Source organism: Melospiza georgiana, chromosome 3 (genome assembly GCF_028018845.1).
Source record: "Melospiza georgiana isolate bMelGeo1 chromosome 3, bMelGeo1.pri, whole genome shotgun sequence".
NCBI classification, from domain to species: domain Eukaryota; kingdom Metazoa; phylum Chordata; class Aves; order Passeriformes; family Passerellidae; genus Melospiza; species Melospiza georgiana.
The window spans coordinates 20,406,518-20,427,519 of NC_080432.1; the positions used below are offsets into that span (position 1 = coordinate 20,406,518).

The 21,002-nt window shown below is 43.8% G+C and overlaps 1 protein-coding gene across 3 annotated transcripts; it reads right to left on the reverse strand.

Annotated features, from left to right (window-relative positions):
* Nucleotides 1-975: 975 nt before the first annotated feature.
* On the reverse strand, nt 976-20,524 carry BTBD3 (BTB domain containing 3). 3 transcript variants are annotated; one of them, XM_058019684.1, is made up of 5 exons: nt 20,473-20,524; nt 8,665-8,929; nt 8,024-8,114; nt 7,431-7,549; nt 976-3,504 (listed from the first exon to the last, which is right to left on the reverse strand). In XM_058019684.1, exons 2-5 carry the CDS (start codon nt 8,805-8,807, stop codon nt 2,472-2,474), a joined length of 1,386 nt encoding a protein of 461 aa, XP_057875667.1. In that variant the 5' UTR covers nt 8,808-8,929; nt 20,473-20,524; the 3' UTR covers nt 976-2,471. The 3 variants fall into 3 exon arrangements, with proteins under 3 accessions (XP_057875667.1, XP_057875666.1, XP_057875665.1); XM_058019683.1 differs by lacking the exon at nt 20,473-20,524 and adding an exon at nt 20,161-20,178; XM_058019682.1 differs by lacking the exon at nt 20,473-20,524 and having other exon boundaries at nt 8,665-9,975.
* Between the last annotated feature and the right edge of the window lie 478 nt (nt 20,525-21,002).

Here is a 21,002-nt window from a genome sequence, read left to right on the forward strand (position 1 = left end):
ACAGCTACAGAGTGTTCTGGTCTCTGAACTTCTCTTCCAGCCAGTGAATGTAGCAGATAAGTCACCTTGATTTGCAGGTAATCAAAGCAAATAATAAATTCAAAGTGAGAACCCAGGACAAGTTAAAGCAATGCAGTACTCTCTGACTTGTCCCACCAGCTGTGGCACATGATTTTCTTACCAACCAAATCAAAATGCAGCTCCCTACCAGAACCTGTCAATCTGCTTATCACTTGGAGTAATTACATCTGCATCAGCCACTTGCTGTACAAAAATTTAATCAGCTGATTAGCATCTTTCTCTGCTTTGAAATGTGTCTAAATAAATGGAACTGCTGCTCAGATGTTGTCTAAAAGTAGATGACCATTACCTCATCACAATCTCAGATTCCTTTCTGTGATCTCTTCAGCAACTCTTTCTCCACTCCATACCATTTATACTCTTGTCTATTTTCAGTTGTAGATCTAAATATAAGTAACTGGAGGTTTTTATAAATCTCTCCCTGGGAGTTTTCCACAGAGCATTCTGTTTAGATTTCACAAACAGTCTGGATTATGTACATCTGTTACAAAAAACAAAACGTTTTTCTATGTACTTTGAGGGTATTTACATTTCAGAAAGAGTGCTGCTTACACACACATGTATGCATGTATACAAAACAGTAAACTTTAAGGTGGATGAAAGGCATAAATCCTGTAGAGTATTTTTTCACCTGGCTCTCCTTTTATTACCTAGAGAGAAGATTTGGGCTTTGACTACACTCCACTTCTTACTTCAGATGGTATTTTGGACACTGCCAAGATGTATTTTGGCACTTTCCAATGGCCAGGGGCCAGGATTCCAACCATCAAGCAACACTTAGAGTAACAGCATTAAACTGGTAAAATAAGATGAGAAAAGCATTTTTATTACAGAACTGACAAGTGAATTTAGGGTTATGCTACATTAATGTGTGGATATACTGTAACAGATATACTGTAATTCATCTCCAGCAGGTCTAAAGAATCATTTGGTCCTCTCATTTTGTTCAAAGGTACACAACAAACAGAAGCCATTTTGGAGGTGAAGCAGGATGCTTCACAATGGGCAGTACAGCCTCTGAGGAACACTGTCCCTGTGCAGTGATGAAGGATTTTCTCATGTTTCAACAGTACCTGTAGTTCTTATTTATACTGGTTTCCTCCCCTGATCCAAGGAGTATCCCTCATACTTCTGCAAAAATGATACAGACATTCCTGTTACATCACCAAAAATGATATGGACATGTAACTTCCTGGGGGGAAAAACTCAGCCAGGGAAAAGGTTCCAGACCACATAATCCTCTGAATGATGTGCAGCCATAAGCAATTGCAAGAGCTCCAACAATAACCCATTAGGGGAGACTTCCTCCCCCTCACTGCTATTATACACTAAGTGTAACATGACCACAGTTGGGACTCTCCTGTCTTTGTCTAAATTTCAACTGGTAATAAAAAGAAAAAAAAATGCTCATATTACAGAAAAAAATCCAAGTCAAGATTGATACATTCTTTTGTTCCTCTAAAATCTACCTCTACCATGTTTAGGAAGAAGAAAAAACCCATTCAAAAAAACCAAAAAATTATCCTGCATCAGATGATTGACACAAATTCCCATTTATTTAGGAAGGGTTCAAAGAAATGCCATTTAAAGAGCATATCAACTCCAGTGTAGCAAAACCTGGGTGATGGGAGTAGAGTTTCAAGAGCTGCACACACAATTTGAACACATGCAAGTACTTCCTTGCCTTCAAGGTGGGATTCCTAGAAAATGAACTCCAAGGGTAACTTGCCAAGCCCACATCCCTTCCTCACTGTGAACATGTCCATGCACTGGGGATATGGCTGGTGGAGCTTCCTGAAAGGTGCTGCCTTCTTCCCATCTGCCCCTGGAGCCATCCCAAACAGCTAGCTACAGGAGAACCTCACAGGATGAAGGTTTAAACTTGTGCTTTTTCTGCTTACAACTGAAGGACTTCTTCCAGCCCCCATGGTCCAAAGCAGCAATGTCTAAAGTCTGCAGAGCAGACAGCAGAGAGAGCTATAAAACAAGACTCATTGTTTTCTATCCCTGTCTTCCCAATACAAGCAGAAAGCAGAAAATGGAGAAAGAAAAAAATGGATCAATGAAGACAGTGTTGAGATACAAGAGGGGGACATCCTCTGGTGATTCACTGGTGTCAGCATCAGCAAAGAAAGGGTCAGCATCACCAGCAAACAGGCACCCCCCTTACAAAGCCTTTAAAACTTGCTTGTTTCTAAGAGCTTCCAGTTTAAATATTACACTCAATCACCAATGATGCTACAAGTACAGCAAGCCAGGAACTTGCCCACAGCCTTTAGTTACATATTCCCTGTACTGATCACATATCTGCAGATAAAAAGCTAAGAATCAGTAGGCCTGAACCAGACAGGTTCTTCACAGCAAAACGCTTTGTATCCACACACTCCCACTCAAGCATAAAATATGAGTTCAGGAATTTGTCCTCCCTGTACCCCTGTGCCATTCGTACTGTCCGAGGAGCACTGGAACTGAACAGTCACCTTCCCACACTGAACTTCTGTCATTCCTTCTTGTCCAAAGTAGCTGAGTTCATTACCATCCAGAATCACGCTCGCTGTGTAAAAGGTGTCAGGCTCAATCTGCACCGGGTACTCAAACCACACGGGAAAAGTGTTACTAGAACCATCCGAGAAGTATTTACTCAAGTTCTGGCCCAGGATAACCCCTTGTCGCTTCAGTTCAATCTTAGCACTGTACTCTGCCGAGCCACAGCTGGAGCCATAGAGCCCGAAGCCAGCAATGAACACTCTCTTGTCGACGGCGAACTGGATGCTGTCGCAGCGGCCCCGGTAGCGCCACTGGTTGCTGCGGTAAGCGCAGGACTGGAAGCGGTGGCAGCGCTGAGGGACGAGGCCCTTGCGGGGCTTGCTGACAAACTGCAGCTCCGGCTTCTTGGCGGCCGTGTACCACAGGAAGATGTCGTTGGTTTCGTTCAGAGTCAGGATCCCCGACTGGGCGGCGCCGTTGGCGAAGTCGTCCAGGGCCATGGTGGGGATGCGGATCAGGTAGAGAGCCTTGCCCAGCACCTTGCGCTTGTTCTCGATGGTGGCCGTCAGCTCCTGCCGCTGGCACTCCACCTCAGCCCAGCTCAGAGCCGCCTCGAAAACGACGATTTCTTTGGCATTCAGAGTCTCCCTTCGGAGAATGCTTTCAAGTGTCTGGAAATCAATGTCACAGAAGCCCTCAGACTTCAAAGCGAGCTCAGCTTGGGCATCAATGACTTCCCAGCAGCGCTGGGTCAGGTCAGGTTCCTCGAATAAGCAGCTCTGGGAGAGCAGCACGCAGGCATTCTTTGCACTCAGGCTTGTCTCAAGAAAGTTAACGCAGGCACGGGCCAGGTGAGGGACAATGTACTTCTTGGCAGCATAAAGAGTGGCCAGGACAGTGTCTGCTGCCAAATCGATCTCGTCACAATAGATGTACCTGAAATAAAGCACACAGGTGTAATGCTGCTGCTTAACGCGACACCAGTTTGTCAACAAACTCACAGAAAAACATAAACAAAGAATATTTAAATAGCTCCACATTAAAATCAAGCAGTGCTTTGGGGAGTATTGATTAAGCCCAGAAAGAAAGTACAAAAAAAATTCAGCACTCATGTTAAGACCATGGAAAAGAACAGGTTTAAAGCTGAGGTGAATCTAGCTTTCCATTTGGAGTGCATACTTTGAGACAATTGTTTAAACACTGTGGCCCTGCAGCTCTGTGCTCCTTCCCTACAGGTCTTGGCTCCCAGGCAGGAGTTCCTGCAGGGCTGCCTCCCTCAGCTACCACAGGAGCCTGGAACATGTGTTATCAAGAGTCCTTGGACTGCATGTCCCCTGATGGGGAGCCGTGGTTTACTGAGGTGCATGAACAAGTTTGTAGAGAGTAATTAGGTAATCTAAGATTAAATTTCTAAGAAGATAAATGCTATTCAAGTATATCAGGTGCTATCCATTTCTGTAACTACTGGATTGGGTTCTTTTCAGAGGTGGATTTTTTTTTGGGGGGCTTGTGGTTTTGGTTGGTTTTTTCAAAGGGTTATGAAATGTATCGGAAATGGAAGATTTTCAGGTTTTTAATGCTCACAACACCCTAACTCAACCAGCACAGCATTTTCACTCAGTCTCACTGCATAAGGATGAAAAAAGCTTTATTGCTATGGCAGTGTGGTGGAAGAGATGAAGGTGAAATTCTATTTATGTGACTAAACTGCTGGGATTCATTGCTCAGAGAAATGAAGCATTGTACAGTTTGTTCTTTTCAATATCTCATGCTTCAGGGCTCCATTTGCAGCTGGTGAATGCAATGTGCTAAAACCATGCCAAATGCAATTTCACTCTTCACAGGGATAAGCAAGTCTTGATGGTTATGGCTGATAAAAGTGTCTTCCTCCAGAAAAGCTAAAGTTGTATGCAACCCTGTACCAATTAAAATTTTCTAGTTAGCAGGTTTCCCTGCACAATGAGTTTTCTGCAGAACAGATGTGCCTATAAAGAGGAATTAGTACCTACACTGATCTGGTTATAGTTGTAAATAACTATTTGTATTTTTGCAGCTGTAAGATAGTATCCTCCATGCTGCACTTGGAAACCATGCACAGAGGAGATACTGCTCCAGCAATATAAAATCTAAGAGGTTACAGAGAAAAAAGAAAACTTATATAGAGCCAAGCTTATTTTTAGTGTTTACTGCTTGGTTTCAGCTTATTTGTGAAACCAAAGAACCCATCTGTATATCAATGGTTACAGGCATACCTCCTTTACCGCCCCCAAAAAATTCCATTTTCAATTAATTTGTTTTTATGATTGTCCTGATTGCTCTCCTACTCTTTCCTCCCTTCTATTACTTCTCTTTGCCTGCTAGTACAACAGAGAATGATGACATCTGTTTTAAATCCAAATAGTTCAAAAGTTGCTATTTTAATATTGAAATATTGAAAATAAAGAACTAATATCACTGATGTACAGCAGACACAGCACAGATCGACTGTCAGCAATACTCCACACCTCTGACTCTGCCAGTGCACCTCAGCTCTGATTTGCAATGGTTGATATTCCAGTTTCACCCTGTTCTCAAACACAGGATTCTGCCAGACCACGGGGTTTGGTGGTTTAGTAACACATTCAGCCTGGGATGAGATGAGATCACAGTTCTAACTGAAACAGTCAAGACTGAGATAAGATATAATTCATTAATGCACCAATTCAGTCTGGCAGCTAGACTATGAGTTTAACCCTGTTTTTAAAACTGGGGAGAGCAGTCAAAGCAGTTTTACTGGGAGAATAATTAATGTTATAGCCTCACATATGGTGATATCTCCTATATTACACCTGGCAATACCTTATTTGTTCTCAGAATGCCCAGCGTGTAATAAAACACAAAAAATATTTATGCCATCAGAATTCATTAGCCCAGGGGGAAAAAAACCCCAAACTTCTTGAGCAAGATGTCAAAACCAGAAAACCCAAGATAAATGTATTTTCTGACAAAGTTTGTGATGCAGAACGAAGCCTGTGAAGGAGAGGCTGCTTTGGCATAGCTAAAGTCCTTCCCTCTGTAGCAGCACAGCCTTGCCATCCATGGCTCACAGCAGCTGCAGGAAACACTCCCAGGGATGGTTTTCCAGAGAGAGAGGAGTGGAGGGGACAGTGGCTCCCCCTAAGCTCCACATGCAGTGGATGCTGTGAGCAGGGGACACTGCAGTGCTGAGCAGCATCCCTGTGCCTTGCCTGAACCATCCCAGAGCTGCAGACACTGACTGGGGCACTCTGCAGCCTCAGACACGCTGCATCAGGGAACACAGCACTGCAAGGTTGTGTTCCTCAACAGCCACACAGACCACAAACTTTTTCTGTCTTTAGGGTTTTTTTCATTAAAAGCTGAGAAGGTGAAGAATCCCATGGTTCTCTCCTAGATAGTTTCCTAAATTGCCATGGGCTAAATAATATGCCAAGACCTAGATGTCAGTGTTGCTACTCTCTTTTCTAGGCTTTCTTTCTGCACACATTTCTTAATGGTAAATTCAGAAAGCATTCAGTTTTTATATGGCACATCATGTTTAGCCATGGTGAAATAGATTTGCTGTTCAAAAAGAAAGGGGGGCTGGAAGAACCCAAGTATCTTGTATTTGTGATTTGTAAAATTCAGCATGAAAGTAAACTGTAAGTCCGAGCTCTGCCACAAAATCAAAAAGGCCCAAAGCAAAGATCCATAACACACCTCCCTCCATAATGTCACATCTTAACTTTATATTCCAGGTCTATAGAACATCTGTGGAGCTCTCCTGGCAGTTACCAATATTTGCACAGAACATTCCTGATGTTGATGGTAACCTATAAAAACTCTATATGCGACTTTGAATGTTCATTTATGATGCCAGTGAAATGTTAAAAATGAAAAAGAAACTCTTCTGTAATCACAAGTTAATCAAAACAATCTATGAAACACAATAAATTGCTAGCTAGTGATTATATCATTACATGCAAGAAAACTTACAGCATATTAAAGGGATCACTATCAGATACTGATGCATTTTTTGTATAGGAAAACAACAGCATTTATTTAAGCTGAAGGAAAAAACCCCAAAAACTCAAAGCCATAGCATTTCTGTGATAGGGCATTTTTCCTTAATAATCAGAGTTTATAGATACATTCAAGGACAATTCAGCAGGGAAGCTGCTTCATTATGCCCATTTAGGAGAAGAGAGCATCTCTTATGCAGTTTGCAAGAAGAAAAATAATGACCATGTAAACTGACTCGTTTTCATTGTTAGATAAAACCCCCTATTCATGTAAACAGCCTTTTTATCACTTTCCAAACACATCAATATGATACATAAGGAGAAATTTATTTTTCAGAGGCTATGCTGAATAAGTTAGGGTCATTTTTCTAAGACAAGACCTGCATACTGCAGGTTTATAAAAGAGCTGGAATGATGTCAACCTACAAACCCAGCAGTTCACTGGGTCTGAGGGGGCTTTGTGCATGCATTTTTAACTTTCCTCTGTGCTTAAAAAGTAGAACAGTTGGTTTGGGGTTTTTTGTTCCAGCTGACAAACCTTTTTAGTAACTCCATTCCTTTGTGTAACGTATAGTGACAAATCAGATCAATAGGCATTACAGTACACAATGTGCCCAAAGATCCCCTGTCAAAGTCATTATTTACAACTGCCTACATTAGTCTAATATGTGTGTGCCTGGAAGTGCAGAAGGAGAGCAAAATTAGGTGAAAGTTTAAAACACAAAAAGAGGAATATTTCAAGCAACTGCTTTCTTTCTGTTTATATACAACTTCAGCTATGACATTGGCAGGGCTTGTATACATCAGACAGGAACACATATGCAGCAGATGAATGATGCTTACTTCAGCATTGCAAGGAAAGCAGCAGGCTCAACATCTGGTATACGGATTTCATCTTTGTCCTCAGCGAGCTCTCCGTAAAACATTGCATGGAATACTGAGCTCCCAACAGCCAGGACGTACTGTTGAGAAAGGGAAATCTTATTTCATGCTTTGAACTCAAAACACTGCCAACACAAACAATGTGGGAGAGCCACTCTGAGCAAGCTGGGCTGCGCTGACAGGCTCTACAGATACACTTCAGTAAGAAATGAAGTCCAAGTTAAGAACAAGTTACACGTTTTCCTTGTATTTTACTCTCCTGGGCATAGATGCATTAGCTACTGGAAAACTCTCACCTCCACCACAGAAGTTAACTATTCCTAGGAAATCTCAAGAGCAGTATTATTCAACAGCACAAAGCAGTATTCCTAACTTTACTGCCTTAGCCCAACACAAAGAAAAGCCAGGGAGAGATTATCCCACTGCATGTGGCCTTTCCAGCACAGACTGCTGCCTGTCCCAGAAGAGCTGAGCCTCCCACACTCTGTCCTGCTGTAACTGTGGGAGCTCTCTCTGGCTCTCCCACCCCAGCAGATCATGCAGCTGTTGCTTACTTTGTGTCCTGGCAGCCGCTGGGTCCCACCTGGTGGCCCGACCACAAAATGAACATCTGCCATCAAGTCATTGTTGAACATCACTGCATTTCTATAAACAGAGGTAGCATGTTAATTTGTGGCACCCAGGAACTCTCTCTGCATGTCCCAGACCCAAGAAATATGATTTTTTAACAACTTCAAGTTGCTTATTAGCAAAGAGAAGCAGGTCACACTTTGCTTTCAGCTGCTTTACACATCATTGCACAAATATATCAGAGAAAATACTAAAAGTGTTTCTGGTGTGTGTGGGTGCAATAAAACAAACCCCCAAACTTCTGAGAACTTTCCAAGAAGTGGAAATCAAAGTCCAGAGCATTTATCACTGAAAATCCCCACTGAGGTCTAAAAGGAAATCTTTATGGCAATGGTGCAGCTTTCAGCAACATTTTTATTAACTCAAACAGATTCACTGACTAGAAAAGAGATACTAAAATACTGCTCCATTACCAAAATTCTTATTTCCCACACACATACAGGGAGAAAAAAAGCCCAAACAAATAAAATATAACCGTGTTTTCTTCAGCAAATAAATGTATTCTGGACATTTTGCTACTTTTCACCCCTCCATTCAAACACCAAAAAAGCTGCCCTGAACTTACCTCTCTCTGATGGTTGGATAAAGTCCTTGCCAATTAGGTGCAGGAATAGTGTTGTTGTTATTGAGATTTTGCTGATGGTACTGCTGGACATTAGTTGTATTAGTATTAGCTGGTTTCTTTCGGGGAAAAATATCAGCAGCCATCTTCTTCTTCTTTTTGGTCTTCAAGGTAATGATTTCATAGCAAACTGGAGGCAATTTGCTGTTGCTACTGCTGCTGCTATTTCCTTTCTTAGAGCTCTTCTTAGACCTGTTCTTGACCGTCTCTGGAAGCATCAAGAAGAAGGTGAGACATTTCATGTTCTTTCCTTTCTCATCTACCATCAGTATACCCGTGAGTAAAGACCACAGCCTAACTAGCCAGGAACATTTAGGAATCTATGTAGAAGCTGGAACACCGAAAGCAGCAGAGCTGAGAGTCAGCAAGACAAGGTGACCTTTCCAGCACCCGGAGTAAGAAACTGAGTTTAAGTTTGATCCAGTACTTGAACCGTTAAACGCATCCCCATCATTCCTTCCAGCTTTCCCGCTCAGGAAGCGCCCGGCAGCGCTACAGCCGGGGCAGAGGGCAGGAGCAGCGCACGGCGGCAGTGCCAGGCTGCCGGCGAGCCCGAGTAGTGCGGGCAGGGCTGGGAGCGGAGCGGAGCCAATGGCTGCAGGCACGGAGCGCGATTGGGCTCGCACACAGTGACACCTATTGTAGCCACAGCACAGCCACCGCGGCGCGCCCGCAGCTCCCCGCAGCCGCCGCGGGGATGGCACGGAATCAATGGCACCGCGGCTGCCCGGCAGGGCGGGAGCGCTTCTGTGTGCGTGTGGGTGTGTGCGAGCTCTCCTCCGCGCCGCTCCCACAGGCGAAGCAGTAAGAAGTTGCAATCAGGTAGAAAGGTCTATCTGAGTCCATTCGATATTAGCACAGCTTCCTTTGCCTGTAGCATCCCCACAAACCCCTCCTTTAGGAGCTGCTCGGCGGGTGCGGGACCGGTATCGGAACCGAACTAAAGCAATGGAGCGGCAGCACGGCCGGCGATGCAGGCAAAGGATCCCTTTCAGCGGCTCCTACTCCAGTGTAACATCACCAGGGATGAGGTCACAGCTCCAGCTTTAACTCCTTCTGTTTCCAGATAACACATCAGCCTTTGACAGGGGTCCCAAATCGCTAAGCAGCGCTAATTAAGCCAGATTACGCCAGACATGGCTGCACCACATCAGAAGAAAACTTCTAGATGTGTAATCAGATTAAAGCCAACCAGAGTGAGTATATTTAATCAATATTTCAAAGCATTAAATGAAAGGGTCCAATGGTTTAGAGAGTCTCAGGCAAAAATCATTCCTCGAGACACAAACAGTCCAATTTTATTCACAAATAAACAGGATATAAGCTATACCAACCAAACCATTTAAATAGGAAATAAGCCTATTTTATAGTCATTCGTTTACTCAGAACTTAAATTTTGATCAGATTTCTTTAATATCAGGTCAGATGTCTAGAAAAACCACCAAGTAAGCATAGCCACTTAAAAGCAGGGAAATAAAAAAATACTTGGTATGAGGTGTCAACATATCACACCTTAAAATCCTGGGGAGCAGACAGTTAAAATATGATTTCATAATTACTTTCAGTTTAAAAAAAAACCCCTCTGCTTTCAAAGCTAATTTAGCCACATTTTGCCCTAATTAGTTTTGCTGGACAAGGGTACAGCAGGGAAATTAAAGTGATAAAAGGTTGGTGAAGAAATCTTGCTGAAGCCCCTGACTCAAACAGAAATATTACTCAGGCTGTTTATTCAGTCTCCATCCCAGCTGCTGGAATCACAGCTGTGGCTGTGTCACACACACTCAGAATTCTTTAACCTGAGATTGTGCTGGTATTTTAAGATTACCAGGTTTCCTTGGGAGATGCTGCACACCAAGCCCTCACTGCACACCCAGCCATGTGCAGGCTTTGCTGCAGTGCTTGGGGATGAGGATGATGATGATGCCATTCCCAGACACATCTGTCCACTCTGGCTGAAAGCACTGCCCATGGAAGGGGAAACACAAGGAGATGTGTCCATGCTGCCACATTTCACAATCCAACACCTCAGTGCAAAATCTCCTTGACTGCTGCTTTAAAGGAAGATGGTGGGTTATGCCTGAAAGGCAGAGACACATCCTAAATACATTGAGGGGAAGTTATGTAACTTCCAAAGAAATTATTTCTAGCAACCTTTTCTCTCTCCTCCACACATTTTCTTTTTTATCTGCCACAGACTGATTAGGAAGGGAAACTAAAAACCTAAACCATATTGAACTCTGGAGAGGGAGAAGAAGGGGTAAAGGAGAAGAAACTCATCCCACAGATGGGATCTTGTAACTGCTCACAGCTGAGTTTATAACAGGAACACAGCAGGTATTCCCAGCACAGAATTTGAGTTTGTTGAGTTTGCGTAAGTTGTTTTTTTTTTCCTCTCCTTAGGTAAATTTCCAGCCCTTCCAAATAAAACAATAACCCTTTTGCCACTGCACAGGACAAACATTTCAAAAGGAAGAAATCTTTAAAAAACCTCTTAAAGATACAGAAAACCACAGACTCCAGAAAATCTGGCTCTCAGCATTGCAGTTGGCAAAAACAAAAGACAGCAGGGGTTGGGAGATTTGATTGTCATTCCACAAATCCATTTTATAGACTCCCAAAGTATATAAAAAAATCAAGGTCTCTGCACATTTCTTCAAACCACTGATCAGGACAAATCCAAAGATTTTACACACACACCAGATAAGGTCACTGGGAGGCTACAGGAGATAAAGAGAATGAAGGACAGACTGACCAGTTAACTCCATGTGGGAAAGACAGATTGTAAATGTGAACCCACAGGAATCCACCAACCTCTGAGCTGTGGAGCACACCACACATGCACAGCACATTCTGGGAAAGGAAAGGAGAGAGAAGCTGCAGCTGAAGCATGTTCTGCCTGAACTCAGAAGTCAGACAAGAAATATCTGCACAACAGGATAAAAAATCCAGTCCAATAAATAAAAAACATCTTTGCCTGCTCTTAAGCCACCCAGGAAAACCTGGTCTGCTCTAACTAGAAAACAGCACAGATTCCAGGACACAACCTAAATAGATTTAGATTTTCATACAATTCCTATGAAAAACTACAAACCTCTTAGAGGTTCATAGCACCTTCCACTGCTCTTCATCACCCCAGGAACTAAGTCTCATCAACTACTCATTAGACGGATCTGAAAGAGGGGAAAAAACCCAAACCAATGAATTATTGTGCTATTCTCTGTAGGTACAGAGTTTGTGGTGATTGGGAGTGGGGATGGAGCTGAGCCCCAATGGGCACAGCTGTGAAAAGCTGTGAAAAAAGGTGAACAGCACTGACAGCAATGAGCCATGGAGTGCCCAGGTGTGCTGAGCCATCACCAAGGGGAGCAGAGGGCACACAGGTGCAGTGCATGGACATGAGGGGTGTAAAGGCTGGGCTGAAGGGCAATGCCTGAAGCCTGTTGAAGTTGTCTGGTGTTACTCTGTATGGATTGAAGCCTTCTGACATTGTATGGTGACACTCTGTATCGTGGCTATCTGGACTGCAGCATGTGCTGAGACAATTCTCACTCCCTGTTCTTTCTGTTTTGGCAGCAGCTGCCATTTCCTTTCATACAATGCTGTTTTGCTGGTTTACTATAGAAATATGTTAATAAATTTAGAACTCAATACCCTGGTAGTCAGTAAAAACAGCCCATGAACTGCTGCCTGTTGAAAGACCAAAATCCACAGTTTAGATCAGTCTGTCTCCAACAAGAGGATGAAGGAAGGTCACCTTCTCTGACCCACAGATCTATCCATTCCTGAAATCTTATTACAATGTGCTCCTAATCTTCTTCAGCAAGTCTCATTTTTCTTCATTCATTATATATTAAGAGAACTAAACTTGATATATACAACTGAGAAAGAGGGAAATACAGTTCTTCAAAGGCACATTAATTTTTATTTTACAAGCAAAGTAGGCAGACCAGAAATATTTCAAGTTAAAGGGTATGGGAAATTTCATGCTTAAATCTTTACACTGGCCTAATGGATATTCAAAATGCCAGAAGAATTAAGCAAAATACTATATTCCCAGTCTGAGATACTACACACCAAGTTATATGTCCCTTCCAAAATATCAGGAGCAGGTTAGGAGCCCTTGGAAATCAGTTCCTGACTAAACATTGTGAACTGAAGCAGCAATTCTGCTGTTCAAACCCAAGTGTGTGCAACACACCTGCCATCCCAGCTTATTCATCCCTAAGAACATAAAATACCTTGTGAGGCACAGGAGTCACAGGAAAGCCCAGCTCTGGTACAACCTTTAATAGCATATGACTACTGTAATTATGCTTTTCTAAAGGTAACTTCCAATAGGGAAATCAGTTTCATTTCCAGACCTGCTGGGAGTATTCTTCCTCATACTTCATCAGTTTCTCCTGCTGCAATAGCAAGGAGACCAAAGAGTTTCTTTTTTCTCCTTCTAATAAGCTGAGTTTTTGGACATCTCTCATTTACAGGCCTGTTCCTCATGTAGTAGTAACATGAGTTACACCATTCTATAAAAAACAAGCTTTCATTAAAATTCCCAATTGTTTATTACAACCACATCATGAATAAAAGAAAGAATTCTTAGTAAGCAATGAGGAAATGCATACATTTATTTCTCTGTAAAATTGCCAAATGTCTTCTTTGGCAGTTACTATGCCTGTGCAGTATTAACATTGTTTAAATGCTGAATTTCCCCCTATAAGGAAACAAATTTCAGATGACATCTTGATGAACCAAAATAAATAAACAATGTTACTGTTTAACAAATCTACCTGTCTGTCCACTGCTAGCTTCAAGCACTCATTTAAAAATGGAATATACATGTTCAAAAACTAACTAAACCAACAGAAAACCTCAATAAACCAAACCCACACAGCTGTGGTGCCTCGTTCTTGTCTTGAACTTGTAACTTGTGTATGAATTATAATAATAATCTAACTTGTCTATGAATTATAATAATAATCACTTGGAAGAGTCCTTCCCAATCACCATTCCAACCCTTCTGTTTGTAAAAACCAATTTGGAAATAGCTCTAGCCTTCATTTCCTCAAGTAAAGAAATGCATTGCAGTGGACAAAACCTCCCAAACTCCTCTCTCCTAAGTTTCTTATTGGCAGCACTGGAAGGAACCAAGATGGCATCTGCTTCTGTCAGCTGCATGGAAAAGCTGGCAATGAGGTCTTAGTCAGGTCTTGTATGGAAAAAAAAATAAAACAAAAAGGCAACCAAAAGCAGGAAGAAAGATGGGTAAAATTGTAAAGACTCTCAAAGAAGCCAAAATAGATGTTAAAAAAATAGCAATTACATCCCAGAATAGTGAAGAGCTGTGAAAGTATCAGAGTAGAACTGCATCTTGAACCAAGACTAGAAGCTTCAAAACTAAGTCAGAAATAGTTAAATAGTATTTTTCTACAGAACTCATGCTATGCTAGCAACATCCTTATTAGCAAATTTTCTTAACTGCTTGGTGTTTATGAGGATTTAAATATTTTGCATAACATTATCCACTAGGATAGCTTTTACTTTTTCTTCCTAAATGTTCTTAATGCTTCAAAGAAAACAAAAGCAGCAAGTTGTGAGCAGCCTAGTCAAAAGGTAAACACCAACTTGCATAAAATAAAAACCTAAAGAATGAATATTCACAACTACTTTGTACTCCTGTGGTATTTCCTAGCATGATACATGGTATTTGCTTTAGTCTCTCTACCAAAGCAGCGTTTCTATTAAATCTCTTTAATATGTCATTAAGCAATGTCCATTTTGAGACAAAGCAATCACAACAAAACATACAACATTAATATGTACTCCTATGTTTCCTTGCAAATAAATGTACACTTACTTTGTATGCATTTCAAGTCACTTTCCATGAGCCTGTTCCTACTTCAACTGCAGCATCTCCTATTCTCATTTTTTCCTGTTACCTTTCTTGCTTAGCTGCTTAAAGCCTGCAATTTAACTTCAGTGAGAGGTTGAATAACTTCATATTTATGTCCCAAACACTTTGCTATGCTGGGTCTTTTTCTTTTAAAGTTAGAGGTTTTCTTCCCTGATGGACAAAATAATGTATCAGAGTGAGAAAAAAAAGTTCCAAATGTTCTTGTATTGTCATTCTGATTTGAAGACCGTGCCTGCTGCAGGAATGACAGTCCACATAAACCACAACTGTGGCAAGGCAGGGCTACACTTAGACAACCTGCAATGAACAATGTACCTGATCCCATCACAGTGAATTACCTCACAGACATTCTCTTCTGGGCATATGGTACAAAATAATGTCAAAGGCTTCATTACAACATAAAATATGATTTGACAAACCTGCTAAGAGATATTCCCCAATATCATAGTTTGGGAGCTGCAGGAAGAAAATATCTCAGAGCAAAATTTGCAGTGCATTCTATGTGCATTAAGTTGTTTCTTGATAGTTCAAAGTAAAACAAAGAATTACAAATGTACTCTGTGGTGAAGAGAAAACCTGCAACCACAAAATGATAATTTAATTCAAGGTTACAGGAGATAAAACTGTTTTGCTACTAATTTAAAGGAGACAAATTATGCATTTGTTCCCCTTTGTGGCTACTCAAGCTTCTCCATTTCATTTCATGTAGAGCTCTGCTCTTGACAGTCTGTGGGGTCAAAATTTAACTTCCTTCTTAGTGGCTGCCATTTATTTATTTATAAACATGATATTACAAACCTGAAAGCACTCAACCCTTTTTCTAAGGCAAAGGTCAACTTTAATTCTACCATGTCTCTTACCAAAACTGACTGACAAAGGAAAGCTCAGACAGCTCAGGAAATTGGTAATGAGATACAGTGGTTTTCATCTCTGGGTCACTAATTCTAAATTGACTGAGGTCAACAGTAATCAAAAGTCATTAGCATTTAATGATCCTTTGGTGCCCTGTGAGAAAGAAGCCAGTGATCTCAGCACACTTCAGAAAAACCAGCACTACAATCAGCACTCACATGCTGCCTGCTTCAAGGGAGAGCTCAGAGCAGGTGACTCCAGACAGAACTTCCAGTCCTGCAGACAGATCTCACCTCTGTAGACAAACCTTTGACTGATTTGAACTTGGCTCACAAACCATCATTTTCAAGAGTTAAATTAATATGGGTTCTCTGAAGGGCAGGCTGTAAGCTGCCTGCTCCTGTTCCTCCTGTTCTTTTTCCCCTGCACACTAAGTCTGAAGAATGCAAAGGCAAACAGGCCCTTCCTCAGAGAGGAAGGCTCTCACTCAACCAATGGCACCAGCAGTAACTACTCCAGGAGTATCCACAGAGGAACTGCATCACAGTTAATTATGTTGTATAAACTATATAAAAATATAGTCCTTGAGTTATGGTGTACAACTCAAGGACTACATTTTCCATGTGCAGGTAACCCACATTCACCACATCCCACCATTGTGCTGGAGCTCCAGTGGGACAGAAGGGGGGAGAGGAGATTGCTGTGGTGCACAGGCACACCTGCTCTGTCCCTGCACACTTCAGTCCCCTGGGACTGTCACAGCAGCACCTTCAGCAAGGGCAAGGAGAACAGAGGGGACTTTTGGAAAGCTCAGTCAGGTGTTGGAATGTATGGGTCTAATGGAAAACCATATTGTGGTTTTACATCTAGGCTTAAAAGCCCACAGCAGATGAGCAGCCTGAGTGCTCACAGCAGCAGAGCAGCACAGCTGGCAGCATTCAGGGGGTTAAAGAGGAAAAGTCTGGTACAGCATCTTCTTCCCACTGCATTTGAAATTACAGAAGAGGAAAATCATGACAGTGAAAGAGGAACAGGTCTGTACACTGGCAAACCAAGCCTTTGATGAGAAATGCATTCTGAGCCACAGTGGCTTGTGCTTCTCAAAAGTGAGAACTAAAACCAGTGAGTAACTACTCCAGCAGTGAGTCTTCAGATATGAGAGACTGATTGCTAACCTGAGCCTAATCCAAATAGTTCAAGGAATGGAACAGACATGACATCCACTACACTGCACTGTCCTGAATGACTCTCCCTGTGCCACACATCAGAAGCTGTGCATCCTTTTACTTGCCCTTAACTGATTCCAGACCCCTCCAGCACACACAGCTGTTGTGGTGTGCTGTAATGTCCCATTTTAGACTTCCAGGTCACTTCCCCAGGTGTGCCTATTCCTCTCTCCCTTCCCCCTTGCCCCCATGCTGAGTGAGTCCTGTCAATCAGGCTGAACATTCCAGCAAGGTGTCGTGTGGTTGGTCAAGTTCAAAGGATGCCCCTCAGGCCCGGGGGTCATTGGCCTGTCTGGGTGTCATCTTCCCCTGAGACCCTGCCCCTCTCACCTGGTTGGTGGCTCACCTGTACCTCCCCTCCCCCTGTCCCTGAGCTTAAAAGGTGAATCAGACCATGCAGCCGGGATTCTGTTGGAGCAATTCCTCACGTTCAGACCTCTGTAACCATGGAATAAACCTCTGGATTTAAACCCTCCAGCAGAATCCTCTCCTTTTTCTCTTCACCATCGCCTGAAGCTCTCCTCCTGAGGTAAATGGGGTTCCTAACAAGCCTGGACTTGTTCAGTGCCCAGCTGCAACCACCAGCAAGCCAAGGTATCTCTGGGGTGACACACCACAGTTGCTGCCTTTGGCCCAGCAGTGAGGGTCAGACTGGCCCAGGCACAATATAACTAGTAATATTGGGAGCCGTATTCCAATACACAGCCTCTGTTTGAATCCACAGGGAGATGAAGATGTTCCCAAATTTTTCTCCTCTCCACTGCCTGAGAAAATCAGATTTATTTTCCTTTGCTGCACAGTCACACTTGCCTTCCTCAGTATTTCCATCAGTTTCTCCTCCTCTTTACAAGTGAATGGCAGCTGCTGCACCATCATGAAATTTTAAGAAAAACACACACACACTGCTCAAATTCTGGTTTCAGAACCTATTTTTGTGCCTTAAGATGTATTTGTCTATCAATGTTAGGATACCTTAAATGTTCTTCTTCACAGTAACTCTGTGACCCATCAGAACTGCAGTAGAGAAAAACTAAGGAAGGGGCAAGTAATCAAACAGAAGATTATAATTAAGGGACTGTACAAGATAAACACAAATACTCATTAGTTTTATGTATTATGAACTTTTATATAGCATGAAAACCTTTCCTTTTTCTGGGTGCACATGGGGTGGTATCACCTTGGTCTTGTAGAATTGTAAAGGCAAAAGGCACCTCTCAGAGAAGCCAACATCCCACCTGCTGAAGGACTGCTTTCTTTTCCTACTCTCAGAAAACCTTTGCACCCAAGCAGAGACAGGACAGCTCTAATTTCAGAGAATGTAGTTTTTAAAGAAAATTACTCCTTTAAATTGTTTGGATGCAAAGAGGAGAAAGTGCAGCCAGGGTGGTTATATGGAGTGTAACCTGGTACATAAATATCCTGTCACAGAACAATGTTATCAACAGGTCATTCAGCCTGGTATTGAAGTGTTACATGATCCTCTAGTGAAATATTTATTCAGGGCATCAGATAATCTAAGGGTACAGGCAACAGGGCTGGACAAGGGGATGTCTCTAGATACCTTCCAAATCTGTTTGTTGCCAGTCTTCACCCCACACATACTCACAGACTGCCAACCAGCTCCCCAGTGTTTTAAAATAAAACTTTCTAGGTGTTGGACTGGTCTGGTTTTCACAGCAGCTTGCTGAGATATCAAACCCAGAGAGGGCAGCAGGATCACAAAACAGATGAGCCAGGGCCCAAAAATGGGAAGTTTGCAAATTTGAATGCAGTGATGTCTTACCTAAACTCCCCTCTCAGTTTCCTGACACACACACAAAAAGTGCTTTTGTAACCAAGGAATTCAACTTAATGGCAGAAAATACAACTGATGACAGCTTCCACCACAAAAACCTTGTAATCTTTTCCTTCCAAGATTCCCATCTCTTACATCCCTTATTTTGCCTCATCCATCAGCCCTTTGAGACAGAAACTGCTGCTTTATCGCTCATTTCAGTGCCTCACAAAACAGAGCTCCCACACCAGCTCAGGCACCTGAACATTTGTAAAACAGAAAAACAGCCAGCCAAGTCCAAGGAGTCACCAGAGACAGTATCAGGGCAGAATCACTTTGAATTATCAGAGAAAGCTAATGCTGGGCATTAACAATATTCTGCTGCAAAACTTATTTGCACAAGTTTCTACAGACCTCTGTTTTAACTGAGCCTACCCTAGGACTGTTGCTTTCATTGTAACATTGTTTGGTGAATTTAGAAAAAAAAATTGCTCACAAGCTGTAACAAGCAAGTGGCCAAAACATAAAAATTATTGTTGCAACTTGCATTTTTTTCCCCCCTTGGCCTTAAAGGGCAAGTTAAATGAATCCCACGTTGCTTCTGGAAGGTGTTTCCTCTGGGGCAGAGCTGAGGATCACTGGCAGGGAAACACAAGGGAAGTTATTGTGCAGTCAGCTGCAGTTACTTACTGGGGGGGATTTAAAATGGGAAAAAAAAGAAAGTACTACAGTCAACATTCAGCTTTGGCAATCCTGCAGAACTTAGTTGAAATGAAGGCTCTAAGAGATTTAATTTGCAAAGTAAACCCCAGGTACTGCACACTGCAACATCCTGCACATACATTCTGTAGGAAACAGTGAGACCAGTTCTCTCCCACTAAAATAAAAACTATTTGGAGCCTAACTCTGGCATTAAAGTTTAAGCAACGCAAAATAAAGTACCGTACACCTATAACCCAGCACCATCTCTCTACAAAAAACAATCAACAAAACACTCCAGAGCACAGATTAAAATTTAACACACACACACACATCACATGCTGAAAACAAAGTACTGTGAGGACTAACTACAAGGCAAAAAATCTGCACCAGCACTTCTCAGATGAGGCAGCCTGTTGAATTAGGTAACCACACTTTGGGAGCACGTAGGTATCTTAACTTCAATCCAAACTTTTCCTCCAACTCACAACAACCTCAAAACTCCCTCCCGTTTTAAAATGCTGCAGCACTCAGGACACACCACAACGAATTGAATTTATAAACCTCCAAGTTCTCAGGTGGCTTTCTCCAAACAAACAGGAAAATGGGGAGTTGTGAAGGTGTGGGCCCTAGGGACCCTTCAGACAGGTACATCAGAAGTTCGGCGAACAGCGTGGGGAAGGGAGGAGGAATTTACACCAAACCGGGTGCAACTTCAGTTGTGCCTCCGGGAAGGTTGCCGAATTAATGCTTAAAGTACTTATTTAACAAAAGAGCTTTACTTTAAGCAGGAGAAAAGCCCCAAAGCCCAACTTGAGTTCTGCCTCCCGCTGGAGGCTCCAGCCCGGGCACAGCCGGGTCCGGGGCTCCTCCCGAGCCCGCTCCGTGGGCTCCCCTCCGGCACCGCCGCGAACCCACCCCGCTGGCTGCCGCACAAAGGGGCACCGAGGGGACACCGACACCCGCCTGCGGACACGCACCGCCACTCCAGCCAGGCAGAGGCCGTGCCCGGGGCGCTCTTTGTGCGGCACAGCCGGGCGGCCCCGCTCCCCTCACCGACGGCCCGGCGCTCCGCCGCGCTGCCGCCGCTCAGGTGCGGCCGCCCCGCCCCGGCCCGCCCCGCCCCTCGCGGCGGCGCCTCCGCGGGGCGCGGGGAGCCCATTGCCCGCCGGCACGGCCGCCGCAGCCCGTGAGGGGAGCGGGATCGGCCGCCACATGCCGGGGAAGGGGAGGGAAGGAGGGGAGGGGAGCGCGGCTGGCCCCGCGCGGGCGGCCCCGCACCCCGCACTGACCTGAGGGCGCTCCCGGGGCGGCGCGCGCGCGGCCCCTCCTCGCACCGGCGCGCGCGCGCGCGGCCCCGCCCCGCAGGAGCGCGCGCGTGGCCCCGCCCCGGGGCCCGCCCGAGCGCGTGCGAGGCCCCGCCCCAGCGCGTGCGAGGCCCCGCCCCAGGCCCCGCCCCTTCCATCCCGCGCCCGCCCTGAGGGAGGGAGGGAGTGAGGGAGGGAGTGAGGGAGCTCCTCCCCAAAAAGGCGGCTGGAATCACCCCCCAGTGCCCACCACGGGAGACTTGGGATTTCACCTGCGGACTGAGTTGAAAAACAAACAACACCCTTTTTATTTTTTCCTTCTTTCCCCCCCCCCCCCCCCCCCCCAATTAGAAATCGCATTAGTGCCCGAAGGTGTGGTATATTCATACAGCCCGGACTGGTGATTGAACCTGAGAGCTAAATTGGGAGACAACCTAGCTATGCCTTCTGTGAAAAAAGAGGTTCACTCTCCTGTAAAAATTCTGTAAAAAATGCATGTTTTACATATTTTATGA

Coding starts and splice junctions, on each gene's coding strand:
- BTBD3 (XM_058019682.1), bottom strand. CDS start 8,987: ATGGTAGATGAGAAAGGAAAGAACATGAAATGTCTCACCTTCTTCTTG. Junction 8,115..8,664: donor TATCCAACCATCAGAGAGAG/GTAAGTTCAGGG, acceptor CTCTGTTTATAG/AAATGCAGTGATGTTCAACA. Junction 3,505..7,430: donor GCTTTCCTTGCAATGCTGAA/GTAAGCATCATT, acceptor GCTTTATTTCAG/GTACATCTATTGTGACGAGA.